The 26,540-nt window shown below is 44.0% G+C and overlaps 1 protein-coding gene across 1 annotated transcript in view; it reads right to left on the bottom strand.

Annotated features, from left to right (window-relative positions):
• Positions 1-26,540, bottom strand: part of LOC133462825 (potassium voltage-gated channel subfamily H member 5-like) — a 300,804-nt gene that overhangs the window by 228,506 nt on the left and 45,758 nt on the right. The window contains exons 7-11 of the mRNA XM_061744276.1: positions 25,147-25,250; positions 22,439-22,652; positions 22,196-22,380; positions 18,779-18,882; positions 16,448-16,527 (exon numbers count right to left, since the gene is read on the bottom strand). Of these exons, the coding sequence (XP_061600260.1) occupies positions 16,448-16,527; positions 18,779-18,882; positions 22,196-22,380; positions 22,439-22,652; positions 25,147-25,250 (687 nt within the window). The remainder of the gene's footprint in view (positions 1-16,447; positions 16,528-18,778; positions 18,883-22,195; positions 22,381-22,438; positions 22,653-25,146; positions 25,251-26,540) is intronic.

The raw sequence follows: 26,540 nt of genomic DNA, 5'->3' as shown, positions 1-26,540 counted from the left end.
GAAACTGGACCATATTACACCAGGAAACAGGACCATATTACACCAGGAAACTGGACCATATTACACCAGGAAACTGGACCACATTACACCAGGAAACTGGACCACATTACACCAGGAAACTGGACCACATTACACCAGGAAACTGGACCACATTACACCAGGAAACTGGACCATATTACACCAGGAAACTGGACCATATTACACCAGGAAACTGGACCATATTACACCAGGAAACTGGACCACATTACACCAGGAAACTGGACCATATTACACCAGGAAACTGGACCATATTACACCAGGAAACTGGACCACATTACACCAGGAAACTGGACCATATTACACCTGGAAACTGGACCATATTACACCAGGAAACTGGACCATATTACACCAGGAAACTGGACCATATTACACCAGGAAACTGGACCATATTACACCAGGAAACTGGACCATATTACACCAGGAAACTGGACCATATTACACCAGGAAACTGGACCATATTACACCAGGAAACTGGACCACATTACACCAGGAAACTGGACCATATTACACCAGGAAACTGGACCATGTTACACCGGGAAACTGGACCACATTACACCAGGAAACTGGACCATATTACACCAGGAAACTGGACCATATTACACCAGGAAACTGGACCACATTACACCAGGAAACTGGACCACATATTACACCAGGAAACTGGACCATATTACACCAGGAAACTGGACCACATTACACCAGGAAACTGGACCATATTACACCAGGAAACTGGACCATATTACACCAGGAAACTGGACCATGTTACACCGGGAAACTGGACCACATTACACCAGGAAACTGGACCATATTACACCAGGAAACGGGACCATATTACACCAGGAAACTGGACCATATTACACCAGGAAACTGGACCACATTACACCAGGAAACTGGACCACATTACACCAGGAAACTGGACCATATTACACCAGGAAACTGGACCACATTACACCAGGAAACTGGACCATATTAGACCAGGAAACTGGACCACATTACACCAGGAAACTGGACCATATTACACCAGGAAACTGGACCATATTACACCAGGAAACTGGACCATATTACACCAGGAAACTGGACCATATTACACCAGGAAACTGGACCATTACACCAGGAAACTGGACCACATTACACCAGGAAACTGGACCATATTACACCAGGAAACAGGACCATATTACACCAGGAAACTGGACCATATTACACCAGGAAACTGGACCACATTACACCAGGAAACTGGACCACATTACACCAGGAAACTGGACCACATTACACCAGGAAACTGGACCACATTACACCAGGAAACTGGACCATATTACACCAGGAAACTGGACCATATTACACCAGGAAACTGGACCATATTACACCAGGAAACTGGACCATATTACACCAGGAAACTGGACCATATTACACCAGGAAACTGGACCATATTACACCAGGAAACTGGACCACATTACACCAGGAAACTGGACCATATTACACCAGGAAACTGGACCATATTACACCAGGAAACTGGACCACATTACACCAGGAAACTGGACCATATTACACCAGGAAACTGGACCATATTACACCAGGAAACTGGACCATATTACAACGGTCATGAAATCACTACACTGGCTTCCAGTGAGTCAAAGGATAGAGTTTAAAATATTCCTGCTGGTCTACAACGACCTGAATGGTCTTGGACCAAAATCCATGCTGGATCTGTTAGTTCCTATGAAGCTCCCAGACCCCTGAGGTTCATCTGGATCTGTTAGTTCCTATGAAGCTCCCAGACCCCTGAGGTTCATCTGGATCTGGTTTGTTGTGGTTCCAGAACCAGAACCAAGCAAGGTGAGGCAGCGTTCAGTTATTCTGCTCCTCACCGGTGGAACAAACTTCCTTTAAATCAGGACTAAAAACATTACTGTTTACTGAAGCTACTCTTAAATTAAATACTTACCTGCTGTACTCTACTGCCCTTACTTTTTAACAACTTGTGCTTTTTATTATTTTACCTGTCTTCTTATCATTTTATTTAATTTTATTTGTTATTTACTGTTTAATTGTGTCTTGCCGCTTTTAATGTTGATGTAAAGCACTTTGAATTACCTTGTGTTGAATTGTGCTATATAAATAAACTATAAAATAAACCTTGCCTTGCCTACTTCACAAAGTATGATTATATAAAGCCAAAAAGTCAAATTCAACTTTATTTATAAAGCACATGGGAACAAATGTAGACCACAATTTATAAAAATATGAAATATAAAAACAATTAAATTAGTGCATAATTTGGGGTATGGAATATGGTTGACGGCTGACTGTGGGGAATGGCCAGAGGCCATCACTTTAGCTCCTCAGCACTGTCTTGACTATATTGATATGTTTTCCATGTAAATTATATAAGACAAAATAACAAGAGACTACTGAGAGACGACCAGTTTTGGGTTGGTCCTTTTGGGCCTTGTGTGCCAAGGTTAAAAAAAGGACTTGGACTTCAACTTTCTGTTGGGACCCAGGACCTTTTTCAGAACTTTCAGTTGGCAGAGCTGCAGCTCTCTGTGGGATATGGAGAAGACAAAAACCCAGAACATGAGTCGGAACTTATGAAGTTCAGACAGCACAGATATCGAACGGCGCTCCATCCATCTTCAATTCAATTCAATTCAATTTTATTTATATAGCGTCTAATACAACAGAGTTGTCTCTAGACGCTTTACAGAGACCCATACCCAGAACATGACCCCCGAGCAGTTATTACATAAACAATGGCAGGTAAAAACTCCCCTAGTGGGAGAAAAACCTTAAGCCAAACAGTGGCAAGGAAACACTCCCCTTTAGGAGGGAAGAAACCTTGAGCAGGACCAGGCTCATCAGGGGGGACCCTCCTGCCGAGGGCCAGACTGGTGGGTCAGGGACGGCAACAGCACAGCAGGCAGGTGGAAGCAGCAACGGGATGACCGGGGGTGGGGACCGCAGGCCAGCACACAGCTCCCGAAGCTCCGGCCCAATCAGCAAGTCCCAGGTTGGGGTGCAGGGTCAGGAAAAGACTTGTGCTCCGTAATGCAAGCTACAAGCCACCCACGGCCACCTGCAGGACAAAAGAGAGAAAAGGGAGGAGAAGGGGGGGCCAGCAACGGGATGACCAGGGGTGGGGACCGCAGGCCAGCACGCAGCTCCCGAAGCTCCGGCCCAATCAGCAAGTCCCAGGTTGGGGTGCAGGGTCGGGGAAAGACTTGTGCTCCGTAATGCAAGCTACAAGCCACCCACGACCACCTGCAGGTTCCGGTGTCCGGCAAAGGATGCTGCAACATGGACAAAAGAGAGAAAAGGGAGGAGAAGGGGGGGCCAGCACAAGAAACCACAGGAGCGACTCTGACACACTAAAGTTTACACTACCTAGAGATTTACCAACACCAGCTAGAGGTTTACTAAACACTAACTATAGGCTTTACTAATCAGAAATGTTTTAAGTTTAGTTTTAAAGGTGGAGGTGGTGTCAGCCCCCTTAACCCAGATTGGAAGTTGGTTCCATAGTAGTGGCGCCTGATAGCAGAACGCCCGCCCTCCAAATCTACATTTAGATACTCTAGGAACTACAAGTAAACCTGCACTCTGAGAACGGAGAGCTCTGACAGGAACATAAGGCACTATCAGGTCTTGCAAATAATGCGGAGCTAAGCCGTTTTGGGCTTTATACGCAAGTAATACAATTTTAAATTGGATTCTGAATTTTACGGGTAACCAATGGAGCGACGCTAACACTGGAGAGACGTGGTCTCTCCTGCTAATTCCTGTCAGTACTCTTGCTGCTGCATTTTGGATCAGCTGGAGCCTATTCAGCAAATTACTTGGACATCCTGCTAACAACACATTACAGTAATCTAGTCTAGAAGATACAAACGCATGAACTAGTTTTTCTGCATCACTCTGTGAGAGGATTTTCCTAATCTTTGCAATATTACGGAGGTGGAAAAAGGCTATTTTACAAACCTGATTGACATATGGTTTAAACGACAAATCCTGATCGAAAATAACACCAAGATTTCTCACAGTTGCACTGGAAGCCATCGCAACACCATCTAATCCCTTCCTAAGATGCTCTGGACCAAGAATGATAACCTCTGTTTTATCTGAATTTAGAAGCAGGAAATTTCTGGACATCCAGTCCTTGATGTCCCTAAGACATGCCTGAAGTTTAACTAACGGTTCTGTTTCATCCGGCTTCATAGACAAATAGAGCTGCGTATCATCAGCATAACAATGAAAGTGTATGCCGTGATTCTGGATTATACTTCCCAACGGCTGCATGTATAAACTGAACAAGATTGGCCCTAGCACTGAACCCTGCGGAACACCATAACAGACCCTTGACTGTTCTGAAGAAACCTCATGTACATGAACAAACTGGAACCTGTCAGATAGGTATGATTTAAACCAACATAGAGCTGTCCCTTTAATCCCAACAACATGCTCTAACCTGTGCAGTAAAATGCCATGATCTATAGTGTCAAAAGCAGCACTGAGGTCCAGTAGAACCAGTATGGACACTAATCCCTTATCTGAGGCCATAAGGAGGTCATTCGTGACTCGAACAAGTGCTGTCTCTGTGCTATGATGCATTCTGAACCCTGACTGAAAGACTTCAAACAGATAATTTCTATACAAATAGTCACATAACTGGCTTGAAACTGCCTTTTCCAGAATTTTAGACACAAATGGAAGGTTGGAAATTGGTCTATAATTAGCTAAGGTGTCTGGGTCAAGAGAAGGTTTTTTAAGTAAAGGTTTAATTACTGCGACTTTGAAAACCTGTGGTACATATCCTAAACTTAGGGATAAGTTAATTTGGTCCAGTATTGTCGTACCAATAAGAGAAAAAATATGTCAACGCTTGCTCTCTGCCCAACAAAATTGATTTTTGTTGCTTCTTGTTTGTTGCTGATTCTGCAGTTTTGTTTCACAGAAACCTGGTTCTGTCACTCTATCCCGGACAGTGGACTGTATCTCCTGGGCTTCCAGCTGCTGCTTGACAGAGTGGAAATTTAAGGGCGGTGGAATATGCTTCTACATACTTGAAGGGTGGTGTACAGATTAGGGATGCCCTGATACCGATACTGGTATCATATACTCGTACTCACAAAAATACTCCGATACCACGCACCGATACCACTTCATTGTTGTTGTAGTTACTGGTTAGTGACTCTAGGGGGAGATGTTGAGCTGCAGTCAGTGGTGATGAGAAGAGAGTGATACATGAGTGAGAAGAGAGTGATACATGAGTGAGAAGAGAGTGATAAAGAGAGTGATACATGAGTGAGAATAGAGTGATACATGAGTGAGAAGAGAGTGATACATGAGTGAGAAGAGAGTGATACATGAGTGAGAAGAGAGTGATAAAGAGAGTGGTACATGAGTGAGAATAGAGTGATACATGAGTGAGAAGAGAATGATACATGAGTGAGAAGAGAGTGATACATGAGTGAGAAGAGAGTGATACGTGAGTGAGAAGAGAGTGATACATGAGTGAGAAGAGAGTGATACATGAGTGAGAAGAGAGTGATACATGAGTGAGAAGAGAGTGATACATGAGTGAGACTGGCAGCGCCGTTTCAGGCAAGACAGTAACAATTAATGCAGCGGGATGTCAGTAGTGTGGACAAATTTCAGAATAAGGGACGACGACAGAATCAAGGCAGACTGAAGCTACTGCTGCTAAGGTGTCAAGAGGAGGGAAGGAGAATACGTCGTTTAATACCAGAAACTTGATAAAACATCTCAAGACGCATCATAAAGCTGAGTATACGGAGTGCTAATAATACTGCAAGACCACAACATTAGCTCAGGTTCTGCAAAAGAGACGACCCACGGGCCGTTAAAATAACGGAGGCTCTAAGCCGTTACATAGTGCTGGATGAGCAGCCACTGAAGTTGGAGAAGACGAAGGATTTCACCGTCTTCTCGACGCACTCGAGCCGCGATATGATGTTTCATTGATATGTTACCGTATTGGCCTGAATATAAGACGGTGTTTTTTTGGATTGAAATAAGACTGAAAAAGTGGGGGTCGTCTTCCATTCGGGGTCTAGACATTATACCCATTCACAACGCTAGATGGCGCCAGATATATTTAAAGCGAAGCCCTGTCACGAAGAAGAAAAATAAAAAATAGCGGACAATCTGGAGAAAAGTGGGTGGAAGATCGGCAGGTAAACCGGCAGCATGAGGAGAAGTTATGATGCAAACTTCAAGATGATTGTGTTGGGAGTCAGCGGGCTGTCGGCGCGGCGGTACTCGGTATCGTCAAGTACACAAATTAAAATACTCGTACTCGAATTCGGTGTGAAAAAATTGTATCAGGGCATCCCTAGTACAGATGTGACAGTGCTTCATATATACGTATTGTGACATGAATCTGGAGTTCCTCATTCTGAACTATAAGCCTTTCTATTAACTGCGGGAGTTCTCCTCCTTCATCTTAGTCAGTGTTTACATCCCACCACAGGCCAGCGTGGAAACAGCAACTGGCTGGCAATATCACTTATTTACAATGGGAACACACTCCACACTCTGAACTCTCTGGTTATTATTGTAGGGGAATTTTACAGAGCAACGCTCAAACATGAACCTCCTAAAAACAGACAGCATGTACGTTTTTTGTCCTACAAGAGACAGTAACATATTGGACCACTGTTACACATTCCTGATGCATATTGATTTGTCCCTCGTGAAGCCTTGGACCAGTCTGATCACTGTCTTATCCACCTTATTCCAACCTAAAGGCAGAGACCTAAATCTGCTGATCCTGTAGTTAAGACAGTGAGGAAATTGTTCTGTTAGGTGAAACAGGAGCTCCAGGACTGTTTTGACACCACTGACTTGAGTGTTTTTATAGCTTCAGCCACAAAACTCGATGAACTAGCAGATACTGACGTCTTACATGAGCTCTGGTGAGGAGGTGTGTGTACTGACCAAGACAATCAACATTCAACAACAGTAAACCCTGGTTTACCCCAGAACTCAAACACGTTCGAGCCAAAGAGGACGCCTACAGGAGCGGTGACAATGACCTATTCAGACAAGCCAGGAGAAACACTGACAAAGGAGATCACAGTGGACGAGAGAGTCTACTCTGAATACCTGAGTAACAACTTTTCACCCAACGATCTAATGTCAGTGGGTCTTCACATCAAAAGCAAAACAAGTGTTCAGAGCCTTTATAACCCCCTTTTTTATTAGCTCCAAAGCTGTTTCATGGATAGGTGTGTGCTATCTCTTCAGTATTTCATCATGAAGTGAGCAGAAAGAAAAACTAGAATTGGCTCCAAGTGTGGCATGTGCATGTCTAAAATATGTACTCAAAGGACAATACAGTGCAAGTGCGAAAGGCAAAACCAACCGACAAAAACAAAAGACAAAACAAATCCTATAGAGAGATCTTTTGGTTGATGTGAAATCACTTTTGTACGTCAAAGAATGTATCTCAGGTAGGTTGTACGTAGCCCAGCCAGCCATACTTCCTCAATTGTGACATAACTACACAGATGACACACAACTTTACATTACAATGTTACCAGGACACAATGAGCGCATACAAGCGTTGAGTAAATGCATGGAACACATCAATGAGTGAATGTGCCATAATTTTCTTCAGTTGAACACAAACAATACTGATGTAGTTGTTTTTGGACCACTAGAAGAGCGTTTAATAGTCAGCACAGCTTCAGTTATTACAGGTACAAACCTACAAACTCTAATAAGACCTGAAACCTGGGTTTTGTCCTGGACTCAGAGCTGAACCTTCAGAGACACATTAAAATAATTGCAGAGTGGATCTTCTAACAGCTGAAGAACATCTCCAGGATCAAACCACTAATGTTTCAACAATACCTTGAAGAACTCATCCATGCTTTTATCTTCAGAGGACCTGATAACCAAAACAGTGGTGACTAAAGGTCAATCAGACGCTGCAGCTGATCCAGAATCCTGCTGCCCGGGTTCTCACCACAACTAAGGAAGTGGACCACAAGTACACCAGAGGTTTAGGACCAAAGTACACCAGAGACTTGTTGCCATAGCAACCACCCTGACCTTTGGGGTCCTCTGGTTCAGGTCTGCTCCGTGTCCCCAGAACCAGAACCAAACATGGAGAAGCAGCATTCAGCTTCTATGCTCCACAGATCTGGAACAAACTTCCAGAAAACTGCAGGAACGCTGAAACTCTCAGTTCCTTTAAATCCAGGTTAAAAACTAATTTAAATCAAGCTAGCAGCTACCATGTGGTCCTTTGTTGTTGTTTTATAGTTTGCTAAACCTTTGAAGTGTGGCCAGGGTTTAGCTTGACAAACCTGTGACTGATTCCGCTAAGTTTCCACACCTAGTACCTTTATGTCTAGAAACACTAGGTGCAGGTGTGCTGTTTTTGGTTGTACTTTGGTTTTTTAGTGAGTGCGTAGACAGCCTTTTGTTTTCCTTTTTGTTTTGAGTTAGTTTGGTTATATCTATTTTAGCTCTTAGAGAGTCCTCTTTCTGTTATATTTTGTATTTGATTTAAACAGCACCCACCGGCCCTCTTCTTTGGTTTGTTGTGTTCCTTTGTTAATCTGTTAACCAGTATTCTGGCATTTTTAGTGACAAATAAACTACCTTACCTAATACCAGCTGGGTTTTGTGTTGCTTCCCGTTTCTCCTGCAAGCCGGGTTGTAACAATTACTAAACTATAACTCCACTGTAGCCCCTAAGTTTTTTTTGTTTTCCTCTTTACTCTTTATGTTTTTATCAAGTAAAGCACATTGAATTGCCTTGTTGCTGAAATGTGCTACAAAAAAAACCTTCCCTTGCTACCTATGCCACGTACTGTTTCTTGGTTCAGTTGTACGGGCAGTTTCTTCTACGATTTGGGAAGCAAATCAAAGTCAAAATCCTAGTCAAATCCAAAGGATTGAAAAGGAGAAGAATAATGATGTCTGGCCAAGCCATGCTGCAAGACTCTGTCTGATGTTGACATTGTAGTGTTCTTTGAGTTTCCAGGTGGATTAACTGCAGATCAGCTAAACCTATACTTTAAAACTAATAGAAACAATACAAATATTACGCTTTAAGTTAACTTTGCTCAACGCAAGTGTTGAAGCACTTTTCTTGCTACAAAGCTCAAATTCAGATTCTGAAAAACTAACGTGATTCTTCTTAATGTAACCATTTTAACACCACATCAGCATTATTACTGTAACTTTATGTTTTGGTAAAAATACAGGATTAGCCTCATGAATGACTTGGAATTGTGGAATCAACTTGGCTGAAACTTGGTCTCAAAAATGCTGTAGGATTATTTTGTTGAACTTCACCATAGCATGTATTAACATAGTTTTATAGCAGTCAAAAGTGAGTGAAGAGTGAGTGAGCGTGCGTGCGTGCGTGCGTGCGTGCGTGCGTGCGTGCGTGCGTGCGTGCGTGCGTGCGTGCGTGCGTGCGTGCGTGCGTGCGTGCGTGTGTTAGGAATGGGTGATATTTTACCGTTCACGATAAACCGTCCAAAAAATTCCCCACGGTAAGAATTTGTCATCTCGCAAGTAAAAAGGATAAATTCCCGTTGATGATGTTTTCTGTGTAACAAACATGTTTGAAGGCGGATCTGAGAGTGAGGAGCTCGTTGTTAAACGAGGCTCCAGCTCCGTTATCTGGAACTGGTTTGGATTTAAAAAGAGAGACGAGGAGCAAACGTCATCTATTATGTGCAGAGTCTGCAAAAACAGAAGGAAATTGTTGTTACATTTTGATATAACGTTTGACTATTACGAAAGAAAATTGCAATAGTATCTAACTTGTGACATGTTCCAACCACAGGTTAATTTACACATTTTATTTATATTAGAAGAGGTCGTCACTGATAGGGTTTTATTTTCAGTGAACTTTTATTTATTTATCAGGTTGTATTTTTTTCTACTTTGTGATTTTTTAAGCTAAGAAAACTTGAAGGACGATGGTACTTTAGCTGTTTGCTGTTATCCCACTGTTTAAGCCTTACAGGTTGAATAAATGTTGAATCTGTTCTTACATTTCAAACTTGTTTCATTTGAGTCATTACAGTTTTGCAGTACATGTGTACTAATTTAATTTGTTTTTATTAATTAAATGTAATTTGTGTAGTTTAGTAGCATTTAGTATTTTTTTAGAGCAGTGATTTTTATCGTCATTTTTATCGTTATCAGGATAAATGCCAGAAATTATCGTGATACATTTTTTAGTCCATACCGCCCAACCCTAGTGTGTGTGTGTGTGTGTGTGTGTGTGTGTGTGTGTGTGTGTGTGTGTGTGTGTGTGTATTGGCAATGGCTTGCATGGTTTGGCACAGCTCACTTCAGCTTCTTAAACCTGCATTAAAACACTAAAAATACCTCTTGTCTGCTAGGCCACTATACGCATTATTAAGAGAATTCACTCAGCAATGAGACACTGCTCTTTTTCTTTCACGCTGCGCCTCCATCGACCCACTAAACTCACTCAGCATCCATCCATTCTTTTAGTCTGCTAATGCCAGGAAACAGCCAGGAACCAGAAACGTTAATTTAGCAAAGTAAAAAAAGAGACTGTGCCCCGTTCCTGTCAACCTGACCCCCGTGCAGCCTCACTCACCCCCCCACCCCCTCCCCCCGCTCGCTGCTGTCTGCTGTTTGAAAGCTGGCAACAGAAAACTGCACCAGAGTTTTTCATTGCATCCATCAGCAACCTGCATTGAGAGGCTGAGGGACAAAAGACACTTGAACTAACACTCGGTCAGGCTCTAAACAATAACTGAAGGATACACAATACAATGCAACATCTAACCTGACACAGTTGGCTAGATAGGAAAACAATGCAGACACACACACACACACACATTTGACTCATCGTTGGGTTTAGTACTGGCCTTGAATTTAACATAAATGTTACAGCCTCCATCATGTTTCAGCTACAATTAAAGATATTCTAAACATACAAAAGTGACATGGACTGTGTTTCCAGCATCAATAACCCTTTTAAAACCTGAATATTGGCAATAACCCGAATTTGCACGGCCATGTAAACACCAATAACCCCTTTGAATAACCCGAATTTGCTCATATTCAGGTTTTTAAAAACCCAAATATTCAGTCATGTAAACGCCAAACGGAATATCCCCATCAAACAGAACATGAATTAGTTTTCTGCACATGCTCTGTTCACAAGGAATCCTGCTCTTTTGAGTCCAGGAAGTTCTTATAAACACGGAGAAACACAAGACCAGGAGGAGACTAATCACTTCATAAATGTAATGAAGGATATGAACATTTCTGCATTTGTAGACGGTAGAAAGTACCGGGATAGAAGATTTACAAGAAGGTGAGAGAAAAGTTGCACGAAGCAGCATTTGTTTTGAATTTGGATACAGGAAGAAGAAGCAGAAATGACGGAAATTGCGTCATCACGTTCTCCGTGCGTCGCTGGTTTGATCCAGATATCCTGAATGATTAATTACCATGTAAACGGAATATTCTGAATGTTTCAGTAACCGGAATCTTAGCAATAACCCCAATTTTGACTGCATGGAAATGTAGTTATTTTGTTTCCCCAAAAAGGCTTTTCAGTCTCCTTTTCAAGCATTGAGTTTCATCCCGCCTTGTAGAAGCTGTTTTTAAACAATTTACCTACATAGACCAAATGGCGGCTATTATTTATAAATTCATTGATTGATTTATTTATCTATCTGTTTAATTGATTATTATTGACACTAGAAATGCTTGCTGAAGGTGTAATAAAATTGAATCCTTTTTTTAAATAACAGTCAGATTTGATTAATTCTAATTTGCATGACAATATAAGCACAAATTGCTCGAGCTAATCAACTGGTTTTATTCACATCACAGTACACTTTGAAGGGTCTTTCTTGTCCTAAAGGAGGTCCTTGTTATTGCTTTCAGTTTTCATCATTACTTCCTTTTTTGCTTTGAAATACCATGTAATCACACACTTCCTTTCTAAACCAAGAGGATGATCCTGCGATCCCGAGCCCTGAGATGTGTTGAAGTTCTTTTGGGCAAAACGGTGAGTACCTAAATTGTCCCTGTTACATTCATCAGTGTATAACAAGGGTCAGCAACCCGCGGCTCTAGAGCCGCATGCAGCTCTTTAGCGCCGCCCTCAAAAATGTTTGACCTTTTTTTTTCTTTTTTACTTTGTTTTTTCCTTTTTTCTCTTTTTATTACTTTTTTTCTTCTTTTTTTCTTCTCTTTTTTTCCTTTTTTTCTTTTTTCTTCTCTTTTTCCTTTTTTTCTCTTTTTTTCTTCCTTTTTCCTTTCCCTTTTTAATCTCGATATTTCTCGAAATTTTGACTTTTTTTCTCGACATTTCAACTTTTTTTCTCAAAATTTTGACTTTTTGCTCGACATTTCGACTTTTTTCTCGACATTTTGACTTTTTTCTTGAAATTTTGACTTTTTTCTCGAAATTTTGACTTTTTTCTCAACATTTCAACTTTTTTCTTGAAATTTTGACTTTTTTCTCGAAATTTTGACTTTTTTCTCAAGATTGTACTTCAACATTAATCTCGACATTTCGACTTCTTTCATGAAATTTTGACTATTTCCTCGAAATTTTGACTTTTTTCTCAAAGTGCATAATGAAAAAAAAATCTTCCCCCCAGTTATAACTAATATAGAAACATTCAGCATGTGTTGCCTTCATTCTAAGGCTGATACAAGACTTTGTTTTTTGTGTTTTTGGTCCAATATGGCTCTTTCAACATTTTGGGTTGCCGACCCCTGGTGTATAACAACAGAATGCTACAAACCGTTCAGGGAGTGCATATACTTGTCAGTACCTCTTGGTGTTTGTGTGAATGGACCAATAAGAAAGAGACTGTACAGAGCAAGTAGAGCGTAGACGAGGTTAAAAGGTGCTATGTGTGCAGAAACAACTAAACCTGTGTTGAATAAATCATCACTTTCCCTGTACTGTACATGTTCTTCCCTTTTTTGGTGTCTGCTGTGGCTTGACATCTGTCTTTGAAATGAAACATGGATTTCCAACTCAGCTGCCTGATATGCTGCATTAAGATACCCTTTTTTCCATAGAGACGACCAACACAGTACCATCTGGCCTGTACGGGCCCCAGGGCAACTATTTTTGAGGACAAAATTGATGAGATCCCTCATACACTCATTAGAATTAGAAAATAAATCAAGCATGCCCAACCAACAACGGCTGTGGGCGTTTCTACAGCTTCAGTAACTTCCAGAGGTCCTGACCTGAGTCCTGATCATTTCCCTCCTGTAGACCTCCCTGAAACGGCCTCAATGGTCAGTGAAGCTAAACCGTCCTGGTCTATTAGACCCCATCCCAACTCAACTACCCAAGAACGCTATAATAATAATATTATTAATAATCTAAGGGGAGAACTACATTTTAGAAAACATAAAGTAGGAACAACAATGTGCAGCATGTGCATATGGAACTGTGGAGACTGGAACAGTTTGGAGCAGGAAATGAAACAAAGTAATAACATAAATCTGTTTAAAAAGAAATACAAAAAATGATTTATAAACAGGTATATGGAAGAGGAAAGGTGTTAACGAGGAGTGTGAGAAACAAATAAAATATGGGAAAAATTGTATATTATACTTGCTTAAGATATGTTTAGATATTTATGTGGATTTTTATGGTCCAGGTTGGTCCAGGTTTCTACCCCCTTATGATCCAGGTCCTGGTCCAGGTTTCTACCCCCTTATGATCCAGGTCCTGGTCCAGGTTTCGTCCTCCTAAAGGGCAGTTTTTACCTGCCATTGTTTATGTAATAATTGCTTTGGGGTTTATGTTCTTGTTCTGAGTCTCTGGAAAGATCCTAGAGACAACGTCCCTATATAATTAAAATTGAATTGAATTGAATGTAGTGTTTTACATCAGACACCTTGTTGGGCAGCTAAGGGGTCCTTAAGAATATTGAATAGTTCGTGGCAGTCTAGTTTACTGTACATTGATGCCTGTCTGCCTTTGTCACAAAGGCGGGTTGTAACGATAGTTACGATTGTTAAGTCGTCCTTTTGATATGCAAATGAAGCGGCCAATTTTGGCACTTATATAAAATAACATTGTTTATATTGCATTGCATATTTAGTGTTTATTGTGCTGACTGATAGCTAGATATAAGCTTGAACAACATTTCATTTATTTTGTGTTGTGTTTATTCAGATACCAGACAGATACCAGTACAGTACAGACAGACAGTCCAGACATGTTAAGTCATCCATAAAGTCCAGCTGTAAGTGGCTGATCACCGGAGGACAAAGCTGTATTGGATTTGAAGTGTGCTGCATCATCAAAGTCACGTTCACCGTACTATTGTGCCCAGCCTCACTCTCGGAGGGAGACGGGAGTGTCTGTATGGATCAGGTGTTCCAACCAATCCCCCTAAACAACACACAGCTCTGGCTCTCCGCAATAGACCATCTATATCAGGGGTCGGCAACTAAAAATGTTTTAGAGCCATATTGGACAAAAAACACAAAAGAAAAATATGTCTCAAAAAATGAAAAGTCTTGTATCAGCCTTAGAATGAAGACAACACATGCTGCATGTTTCTATATTAGTTATAACTGGGGGAAGATTTATTTTTTCATTATGCACTGCATAATGTCGCAATGTCGAGAAAAAGTTGAAATGTCAAGAAAAACGTCGAAATTTTGAGGAAAAAAAGTCGAAATGTCGAGATTAATGTTAAAGTACAATCTTGAGAAAAAAGTCGAAATGTCGAGAAAAAAGTCAAAATTTCCAGAAAAAGTCGAAATGTTGAGATTAAAAAGGAAAGGAAAAAGGAAGAAAAAAATGGAAAAAGAGAAAAAAAAGTAGAAAAAAGAGAAAAAAGGAAAAAAAAAAGAAAAAAGGAGAAATAAATAGAAAAAAAGGAAAAAAAGAAGAAAAAAAGAAGAAAAAAATGAAAAAAGGTCCAACATTTTTGAAAAAGCTCCAGGAGCCACTAGGGCGGCGCTAAAGAGCCGCATGCGGCTCTAGAGCCACTGGTTGCTGACCCCTGATCTATATAGAAATTATTTATTTGAAGTTTTTCAGTCATGGTTCATACATCATCAGAAGAATTAGCCAAACTTCAGGCATGTCTTCATGAGTTTTTTGCTTTCAAATTCTGATAAAAAATTCTGATAAAAGAGAAGTTCTGGTCTTACGCACCTCGGGAATAGATAAGCCAATTTTTTTGCTGGCGTCTAGTACAACCGTGAGAGACCTTGGAGTTATTTTCAACCAGGATTTGTCATTTAAACAGCATAATAATCAGGTTTGTAAGCCTTTTTCACCTCTGTAATATTGCAAAGATTAGAAGCATCCACTCCCAGGGTGATACTGAAAAACAGATCCATGCATTTGTCACTTCTAGACTAGATTACTGTAATGTTTATTAGCAAGATGCCCAAGTATTTCTCTGAATATCTTCCAGTTCATCCAAAATGCAGCAGTGCGAGTGCTGACAGGAATCAGCAAGAGGGATCATATCTGTGTTAGCCTCCCCCCATTTGTTCCATGTAAAATTTAGAATCCAATTTAAAATGAGATTACTTGTATTTAAAGTCCTGTTGTGGATCAATAAGGAGTGCTTGGTTAGTTATTAAACGGTAACTAAAATAGTCTGATAACAGTTATGAATAAATCAAAACGGCGCAACTAAATAACAAGAATTTGTAACTAAAAAGCACAATCAGTCTAATAATAACTGTTATTCCATGAGTGCCAGCCTGTGAGCAGGGGTGGTGCTATAGATTAACAGGAAAGACAGGATTCCGAGCACAAGCCTTTGCAACCAGCAAATGTTACAAATATATGTAAAAGTCCTGATATTTAAATTATATAAAAGCTAACAATTAAGCATGAAACAGAAACAACAGTCTATATACATGTGGGTATGGTGCAGGTATGGTGTGTGTGTGTGTGTGTGTGTGTGTGTGTGTGTGTGTGTGTGTGTGTGTGTGTGTGTGTGTGTGTGTGTGTGTGTGTGTGTGTGTGTGTGTGTGTGTGTGTGTGTGTGTGTGTGTGTGTGCTGTTCTCCATGGATCACCACCTTGCCGCGGTGGAGAACGTTGTGTGTTCCAATGAACCTAAGAGCGATGCCGCTTAGCGGCTCTGGTAGGTTCAACCATGGCGGTAAGGTTGAGGGGGAGGTTCCAGACCAAGTGCGATCCAAAGATCTCAGCGGCGGAAGTGGCAGAGGATGACACTGTAAGTCACAACGGCACTGAAGGCGGATGAAGGCTGCAACAGAGGGCGGTCTCCAGTTTTTATGGACTCCATGCCATTGGATCAAGGCCCCTCTCTGCCAAGGATCGTGTGGTGGCTGCAGGCGCCTCAGTCTCCCCACGCTAAAAGACGTCACGCGCAGGCGTCCTCCCGAATGGGAATCCATTCATTTACATCCTGGATCAAAGTCCTGAGGCGATCGGGAAGTGGTGACGGGGGCAGGACAGTGAAGTCTGGTAGACCCCAGCCACAACCTGTCACACAGGCGGTGGGTGTCAGATTCAGTCGTTCAGCTCTTGGACTGAGGCAGAACAGCTTCTCAGCAGCTGCACCCATGACTGAGCAGTCTTATTCAGGATCCACTCTGCTCACCCCAGTAGGGGAGGGGATTAGAAAAGGTACCCTAAAGATAGCCTGCCTCGCAAAACTGTTATACATTGGAGCCTGGAATGTGCAAACCCTCACGGACAACCAAGCCAGTGATCGAACTGAGAGGAGAACTGCCATAATCTCCAGAGAGCTAAGAAAGTTCCGGATCGACATTGCAGCACTCTCTGAGACCCGACTGGCAGATGAAGGGCAGCTGAAGGAGGAAAAGGGCTGATATACTTTCTTTTGGAAAGAAAAAGCCCACAAATGAGCCACAAATCCATGGTGTGGGTTTTGCTATTAAGAACTGCCTCATCAACCACCTCCATGAACTCCCTGTAGGCATCAACGAACGCCTAATGACTATACGGCTGATGCTTGCCAGCAGTCAGATGGCCACGGTTATTAATGCATATGCTCCAATGCTTGGTGCACAGGATGAAGTAAAGGAGGCCTTCTATGCTGACCTGGACAAAATTATATCCGAAGTCCCCAAGGAAGACAAGCTAATCCTTCTTGGAGATTTCAATGCCAGGGTGGGACGAAACCAGCACCTATGGAGAGGTACGTTGGGGAGAGAAGGGGTTGGCATCATAAACTCCAACAGCCTACTACTGCTAAACCAAGTGCTCAGAGTACAATCTAGTCATCACCAACACACTCTTCCGTCAAAAAAACAAGGCATCATGGATGCATCCACGTTCCAAGCTGTGGCATTGTCCACTCCAAAGACCACGTGACATCCTTAACACCAGAGCAATGACCAGTGCAGATTACTCCTGGACCGACCACCACCTCATTCACTCCATCATGTCTATCCGCTTAATGCGGAAAAGGAGGGAGAAAGGACAGAGCCGGCCAAAAATTAACATCGAGCTGTTGGCTGACCACCTACCAACAACAGTTGCAGGATGCTCTTGGCGCAGTATTGCTCCAACAGTACCCAGAGGATACTGAAAAACACTGGAGCACACTTTCCATTGCCATCATGAACCCCTGCAAAAACATCCTTGGTCACAAAAAGTGGAGAGATAAAGACTGGTTTGATGAGAACGACACAGAGATTCAACAACTCATTGACATCAAGCGGCAAACATCTATCACTTTGCAGAATAACATCCACTGCAAGGTGAAAAGAGCAGCCCATTCCAAAGCAAAGGCAGCTGTCCAAACACGAGTCAGGCAATTGAAGAACCAGTGGTGGACAGAGAAAGCTCTGGAGATCCAGCAGTTTGCCGACTCTAGGGACACAAGAGGATTCTTTGAAGCCAGAGGAGCGGTATATGGCCCCGGCAACTGCTGCCTAACCCCCCATCACTCTAAAGATAGGCTCTTTCTGCTCAAGGAGGGGGAAGCAATAGCAAACAGGTGGAGGGAGCATTATGAGGACCTCCTAAAGAGGGACACCGTTCCTCACATGGGAGCCCGTAGATCAACTCCCTCAACAGTCCATAGTTGAAAGCATGGGAGAACCACCCAGCTTGGATGAGTTGCAGGATGCCATTAAGCAGATGAGAAACAACAAGGCGGCTGGACCTGATGGTATCCCAGCAGAAGTCCTGAAGAAAGGCGGACCCAATCTACTTAAGCACATCCATACCCTGCTTCTCAAAATCTGGGAAGAAGCGGAAATCCCTGCCCACCTCAGGGATGCCTTAATCATCTCCATCAAGAAGGGAGACAAGGCTGACTACGGAAATTACTGTGGTATTTCTCTCCTGTCCACCATAGGGAAAGCCCTTGCCAGGGTGTTGGCTAACAGACTCACCCTCCTGTCAGAAAGCATCCTTTCTGACTCTCAGAGTGGGTTTCGCCCAAACTGAGGCACCACAGACATGATTTTCACAATTCGCCAACTGCAAGAAAAATCTGCAAAAATACATAGACCTTCTATGATCTAGATCATAGACAGAGGTGGATCTAGGGGGTGGCTACTTGGGCTCAAGCCCCGAAGGTTTTTCCAAAAGCCCCGGATCCATAGGCGCCGGAACCGTGGGTGCTTCGGGGCCCGAGCGCCCACGGAAATGGCCGAGTGCCCACGGAAATGGCAGAGCACCCACGGGGAGGGCAGAGCAGGCGAGCCCCCATGTCAACAATCACTGATTGGCAAAAGCGGTTTTCACACAGGGGGCGCACAGCGGTAGCCGCTGCCGGCTTTCCCATTGTATGTGCTGCCTCCGCGCAAGAGCGCAGGGCAGGTGCCGTCTCGCGCCGCCGAGCTCGGTGGGGAAGCGTCTGCTCTGGGCGCAAAGCGCAGACCGAGCCGGTGTTCTGTCGATTTCTGCTGCTTCGTCGAAAAATGCTACCACGGCATAAACCGATAGCGTCTATCTGTCGAGTTTTGCTACCCTATCAGAAAAAGTTCCTTAATGGTTTTCTACCTTTTGCAGAGCTACAATTTTACTGTTTTCCTCCCCAAACCACTTCCTTTCCCCCCAAGTGGTCCTTGTCTCTTGCCAGGCCGTTATTGTAAATAAGAATGTGTTCTTAATGACCTGCCTGGTTAAATAAATGAGAATGACTGAATGAATATCAAATAAAGCGATAGAATTGTTTTATTTTTCCTCTTTATCGTATAATGTTGACAAAAAGTAATGCAATTAATGTCATGGGTAGTGTATTTTGAAGGATCAAATACACAACATCCCATATTATCAATTTTAAATCAATATTTCAGGGGTAGCATAATTTCATAGTCCAGCAACATCCTATCAAATAATGCTCCTGTGACTTAATGCATTCAGTTAAGATACTATTCACCTCACTGCCACTGCAGGATGAATCTCAGCATTCTTATACCTCAATTCAGCCATTTTAAATCAATATTTCAGGGGTAGCATAATTTGATAGTCCAGTAACATCCTATAAAAAATAATGCTCCCGTCACTTAATGCATTCAGGGCACGGGAAGCATCTAAAATGATCTCTGCTGGCCTGATACTGCGCTGCAAAATATCTAAAATTATCTAAATATCTTAAAACATTTGCCTGCGCCCAAATTGAACATTTTTTAATTTCACCGTGCTGCGCTGTGACGACATCTCAGCGGTGTCCGATAGGAGAGAAGGTGGTGGAGGGAGAAAAAAACTTGCAGGTTGTAAATCAGAGACGATCAAAATTGAAGAAAAAATCATTTTGGCTGTGAGTCTGTGTGAGGAGTTGTGGAATACAAGACTGCAGGCCTATCGTGACCTCAATAAAAAAGGGACAAAAGTGGAGAGAAATCTCCCAAAATTTGGACATGCCAGGTGTATTTAAAAGTGGTAGAAAACTTTTGGTAGTGGTAGAGAGCTATTGCAAACCGAGCTGTAGGCTACTGTACATCCAAAGGAGTGGGAAAACGGCGCCAAACCGGGAAACCCCCCCCGGGGCTGCGCCCCGGATCTCCTGACATCCTAGATCCGCCCCTGATCATAGACCTCACCAAAGCCTTCGACTCAGTAAACCATCAGGCCCTCTTGCTGATTCTAGCAAGGATTGGCTGTCCAGACAAATACCTCCAAGTACTGAGACTGCAGCAGGACAATATGTCAGCCACGGCACTCAGTGGCAGTGGAGACGAAACTGAACCCTCCCGGATCGACACGGGACTCAAACAGGGATGTGTCATTGTTCCAACAATATTCTCCATCTTCATCAGTGCTATTCTGATGAATAGCATTAAGCAGAATTGTGGGCAATGTAGTGTGAAATCGTTGTCGCTTCCAGTATTTTAAATGTGCCCGCTGGTGATTATTCCGTAATAATTGGACCTAAACAGTGAAGCTGTTACAGGGTGAGGTTTTGGACTTAAATCCAGCACATGGTGGTAGTTTGTCTGGTTTACTTTATTACCCTCAAGAGGGACGAAGAGCAGGCAGGAATGCAAGACAAGGATTAGGCAGAAATCGGTGTCAACACAGTCAAAGTTCAGGGGGCTGTCCTCGGGGCGTGGCAGAACGGCCTGACGGGTCGGGGGGCCATCATCGGAACTGAGCGGACGGCCGTTCTAGGGACTGAGCGGACGAGTCAGAGGGTCGGTCTCTGGACTGAACGGACAGGTCAGAGGGTCAGTCTCAGGACGTAGCAGACGGGTCAGAGGGACGGTTTCGGGACTGAGCAGACGGGTCAGGGGGAACCCAAGGGGCCGGCTTCGGGGGACTAAGGATAGGAGGGGCCGGCTGACGGGGACACCGGGTCCTCGGCACCGGCTGAGGTGCGACCAGTACCCCCCCTCGGTGTTCCACCCGGCCCGTCGGGGAAACAGCGCAGGTGGGGCGACCAACGATGAGTCGGGTGGGAGGTGGGGCGACGGCCGGAAGGCTGAGCTCACCCGAGCCCACGGGTCTCAGCAGGGAAACATGGGGAGGTGTGTCCGGAACAGGAGCAGGGGCCAATGCGCCCGGGACCACCGCAGGAACAGGAACAGGGGTTGATGTGTCCGGGACCACCGCAGGAACAGGGGTTGATGTGCCCGGGACCACCGCAGGAACAGGGGTTGATGTGCCCGGGACCACCCCAGGAACAGGAACAGGGGTTGATGTGCCCGGGACCACCGCAGGAACAGGAACAGGGGTTGATGTATCCGGGACCACCGCAGGAACAGGAACAGGGGCCGATGCATCCGGGACCACCGCAGGAACAGGAACAGGGGTTGATGTGCCCGGGACCACCGCAGGAACAGGAACAGGGGTTGATGTGCCCGGGACCACCGCAGGAACAGGGGCCGATGAATCCGCGACCACCGCAGGAACAGGAACAGGGGTTGATGTGTCCGGGACCACCGCAGGAACAGGGGCCGATGAATCCGCGACCACCGCAGGAACAGGAACAGGGGTTGATGTGTCCGGGACCACCGCAGGAACAGGAACTGATGTGCCCGGGACCACCGCAGGAACAGGAACAGGAACAGGGGTTGATGTGCCCGGGACCACCGCAGGAACAGGAACTGATGTGCCCGGGACTACGCAGGAACAGGAACAGGAACAGGGGTTGATGTGCCCGGGACCACCGCAGGAACAGGGGCCGATGCATCCGGGACCACCACAGGAACAGGAACAGGGGTTGATGTGTCCGGGACCACCGCAGGAACAGGGGCCGATGCATCCGGGACCACCGCAGGAACAGGAACAGGGGTCGATGTGTCCAGGACCACCACAGGAACAGGGGTCGATGTGTCCGGGACCACCGCAGGAACAGGGGCCGATGCGTCTGGGACCACCGCCGGAACAGGAACAGGGGCTGAGGTGTCCGGGACCACCGCCGGAACAGGAGCTGAGGTGTCCGGGACCACCGCCGGAACAGGAGCTGAGGTGTCCGGGACCACCGCCGGAACAGGAGCTGAGGTGTCCGGGACCACCACCGGAAAAGGAACAGAGCGAGGCACGCCCGGGACCACCGTCGGAACAGGTACAGGCTGGGAGTGCCGCCGCCGTCTTTACTCCTGAAGCTGGAGACTCCTGGGCCCATCTCGAGCCAGGCGTGTTCCCCAGAAAGGGGGAATAGCTGGGGTGTGTCCGGGACCACCGCCGGAGCAGGAACAGGGGCTGATGCATCCGGGACCACCGCCCGGACAGGCTGCGGCTGGCGCCGCCGTCGTTTCTCCTGGAGCTTGAGACTCCTGGGCCCATCTCGAGCCAGGCGTGTTGCCCAGAAAGGGGGAAGAGGCTGGGGTACGTCCGGGACCACCTCCGGAACAGGAAGAGGCTGGGACTGCCACCGCCATCTTTTCTCCTGAAGCTGGAGACTCCTGGGCCCATCTTGAGCCAGGCGTGTTCCCCAGAAGGGGGGAAGAGGCTGGGGTGCGTCCGGGACCACCTCGGGAACAGGAAGAGGTGCATCCAGAGCCCCCACCAGGACAGGCTGGGGCTGACGGCAGGTCCCTGTTCTCTTCACCATACGGAGGTAATACACCACTTGGTCACCGTAAAAGAACTCCCACAGATCCACGTTCTTTCCAGGTGGGTCCATGCTGGCTGGCCCATTCTGTTGGGCTGGAGGGTGTGCTGGGTCCACGACTGGCCAGATCGTACTGTTAGAGGGGTGAGGTTTTGGACCCAAATGCAGCACACGGAGCACATGGTGGTAGTTTGTCTGGTTTGCTTTATTACCCTCAACAGGGACGAAGAGCAGGCAGGAATGCAAGACAAGGATCAGGCAGCAATTGGTGTCAAGTTCGGAAGACAAGGTTGGGCAACAGAGAGCAGGAGACAAGGCCGGATCCAGGAACAGGCAGGGTCGTCAACGGGAGGTCGAGACAGGGAATGCTGGAAGGTCTTGCATCTACAAACAGAGTGACGATCTGGCAGTGAGAGTTTAGGAGTGAGGAGCTTTTATGCTGTCCTGATTGCTGAGGGGCTGCAGCTGGGAGAGCAGGTGAAAGGAGTGAGTGACGAGCTAGGCGTGGCTGGCAGATGGAGTGAGCAGGAGAGAGTGGAGTGGAAAACCACTGAAGGCTGGAGGACCAACCATGACAGAAGCTGAAACTCACATAATCTGAACAGTTCAAATTCCAGTTCGTCATCTGCAGATCTGAACAAGTTCGAGTTCTTTATTTGCAAATATGTTGCGTTCAGTTCAACGTTCTCACAGAAATAAACATGTTCAATGAACGCGTTTATTTGAACGCGTTCATGCACAACACTGGTATTCGGCCCTGGATCTACCGGTTGTTTGTTCTGCTCCCATTTTTGTATTTTTCCATTAATGTTTTGTTTCTTTGTTTTTTTCATTAAGGAACACTTTTAATGTGCAACTCTGCATTTGGGTCCATATCTCACTTGTCACCCAGAAAAGTGTTGGAAAACTTAAAGGTTGTTGGTTTTCTTAGCAAAAGCCATATCTGTTTCTTCTCATACTAAAGCATTACATTACACTATTAAAATCAATCAATCATTAATTTCCACACCCAAATAAAAGTCACCAGACATCCAGACTTGATCTAAGGCACATTTTTACACAGGCATTCAAACCTTGTAAGGAATGATTGGGCATGAACACAATCCTTGTGTGTGTTCACAACGATGTGCACGCACAGACACAAATTGTGTTTTTACAACAACACACACTCACATTAATTCATGAAAAACAATAGATGCCAAAACAAAAAACAAGAAGTGCATCTGAACACTGGGAGATAACCTATTACTTTTTCTCTTTAATTACACTTTCAATTGATTGCTCTTTCCACTCAGGCTAAAACTCAATTAATTTCATGGGAAATCAAGTGGAAAATCACCTTTAATAGACTTCAAGCCATACTGACATGACTCTAAGATATTTGATGGGTGTAAATAGCCATGAAATATTCTCTGAGCAAGCCTTTTCTCCTCATCAGACATCATCCATGAGTCAGATTCAGGATCAAAAACCTCACAGGTTTAGAGGCAAATACTGCAGAATGGTGGAGGTCTCCTTTGGTCTAAATCCAAAATGCTTTTGATCTGTTAGTCTGTCTCACAGTTAAGGAAAAAAACAGTCTAAAGCCCTGTGCGGGACTGTTTTCTTCATCCCACCCCCGCTGAATTTCTGACCATTACCGCCCGCATCAGCAACGTTTGTGTTCCACTCCCGCCCGCTCCCGCAAAACTCTGAGAATTCATGCCCGCAAAATAATAGAGATGCATTGATTTATGTCTTGTGTCTTCTCCCATCTTGCAAGAGAAATGTCCTACAAAAATCTATCTGATTTAATGTTAACATGATAATTGTGGAGCTTGATGGATGATTGACAGTTCATAGGTCACCTGACAGAAAGTTAGATGCAAATCCATCATTGTCATCATCGCACGCTTTTTTGCCTTTCGCGCAGCATCAAATATGTGATTGAGGTTAGAGCAACGAGAGTAGCTGTGAGTGGCTCAAATAATACTAATAACATGAAATAAACAAAGTTAACGAATGAAACAAATGAATCACGTGGCCATTACATTGCTGTGGAGTAAGAGAATGCTGCTGACCGACTGAGGTTCCAATCCCTCGTCTCTCTTCCAACATGCACTACAGACACTAAACACAGTTTATCCAAATATCTGACTTGCTTTGCTTTGTCTTTGTTTTGTAAAGACCTTGTTTGAGGTTTATTTTCCACGTCATTGATTTCCACCTTGTCGCTAGACTACATCCCGATGTTTTTTTTTTTGGCCGCCCGCTCCCGCCCGCAGTAGAGTTCAAACCGCCCGCTCCCGCGAGATTTGCGTTGGATCCCGCGGGACCCGGCGAGACCCGATCCCAATGCAGCCCTCTACAACAGTTATTTCCCAACCTGAAGAAGCTCCTTTTAGTCGCAACATGACAGCAGCACCAGAGGTGGTTTGTTCATGAGGGTAATCGTGTGACTGAGTGATCAGGCGATGCACCACTGGGACCCTATTCATTGAAATGCTAGTTACAGCTGTGTGTCCAATCAGCATAAAATCATACTACCAGTGGCCCCGACCCTTTTGGGGCAACTTCAAGCAGGTTCAAAATCGTACAAGATCTCCCCCATAGATGCTGATGTATCAGTTTGTTTTGGGTTTTTTTACCTCTCAGGCAGATCAATGGAATCTCCATTGGTTCCAGGAGAGGCGCGTAACAGGTGGAAAGGGAAGTTAGCGATAGAGGGAGATGACACGGAGAGAGGAGTGAGCTGGAGACAAGAAGAAAGACGGAGAGAGGAGTGAGCTGGAGACAAGAAGAAAGACGGAGAGACAAGTGAGCGGAAGACAGGCAGAGGACAGGGAGAGAAGAGTGAGTGCGAGACAGGGAGACAAGTAATGTAGCTCTCTAAAGGCTGATTTATGGTTCCGCGTTACAGCAACGCAGAGCCTGCAGCGTAGAGTACGCGGCGACACGCACTGTACGGCGCGCATTGACGTGTACCCTACGGCATAGACACGGCGTAGGGTACGCATCGATTTAACGTGGAACCAAAAAAGTGGACAGTGAAAATAAAGCTTTCAACCCGGAATGGACAGATTCATCCTGGTTCAGTCTTCACACTGGGACAAAACCAGTGTCTCATACGTTTAGAGACGGTGGCGCTTATTAAAAATGCTAACGTGAAACGGCACTGAGACAAAACACAAAGTTTTTCATCAAACATATCCACTCAAGTCTGAACTGAAGTCACAGAAAATGAGCTGACCATCTTAAAACATCCTGCCCATGTTCGGGTCCACATACAGCTGTGAAGCTGCTTTCTCCACAATGAACATAATTAAAACTAAATATCGTTCCAGGTTCACCAATGAGCACCTTCACATGCATATGAGAACCTGACACCATCCAGCCCAGATTTAAGTCCTGACAGGAGAAATTAGAGCTCAGTTCTCTCACTGAATGACAAAAAGTGGGGGCATTAGATTATAAGAGGGGAAGAAAGAAAAACTGCAAAACTGTTTGTTAAGATGAGTTTATATTCATTTATTATAAAAATGTGTTGAGACAATTAACAAAGAAAAAGGGAAATTCAAACTGCTGGTAGATTTTATTTTATTTTTCAAATGCTATTTTATTTCTCTATTTTATTTTTTATTGCAGTCCTTTAAGAGAAGAGAAAGAGAAAAAAATGTCTAATTGAAGTTACACATGTATACTTCAATGTTAACTTATGTATACTGAAATATACTTTGTTTAATTTAACAGTCAGAGGCAGATGTTGATACAGCTATGAGGCTATATATATATATATATATATATTTATATATATATATATATATATATATATATATATATAATATATATATATATATATATATATATAAATATATATATATATATATATAATATATATATATATATATATATATATATATATATATATATATATAATATATATATATATATATATATGTATATATATGTGTATATATGTGTATATATATATATATATATATGTGTATATATGTATATATATATGTATATATGTATATATGTA

The sequence above is a fragment of the Cololabis saira genome, chromosome 16 (assembly GCF_033807715.1).
Source record: "Cololabis saira isolate AMF1-May2022 chromosome 16, fColSai1.1, whole genome shotgun sequence".
NCBI classification, from domain to species: Eukaryota; Metazoa; Chordata; class Actinopteri; order Beloniformes; family Belonidae; genus Cololabis; species Cololabis saira.
Note: the sequence above shows the minus strand (reverse complement) of the source record. Positions and strands in the feature narration are given on the sequence as shown.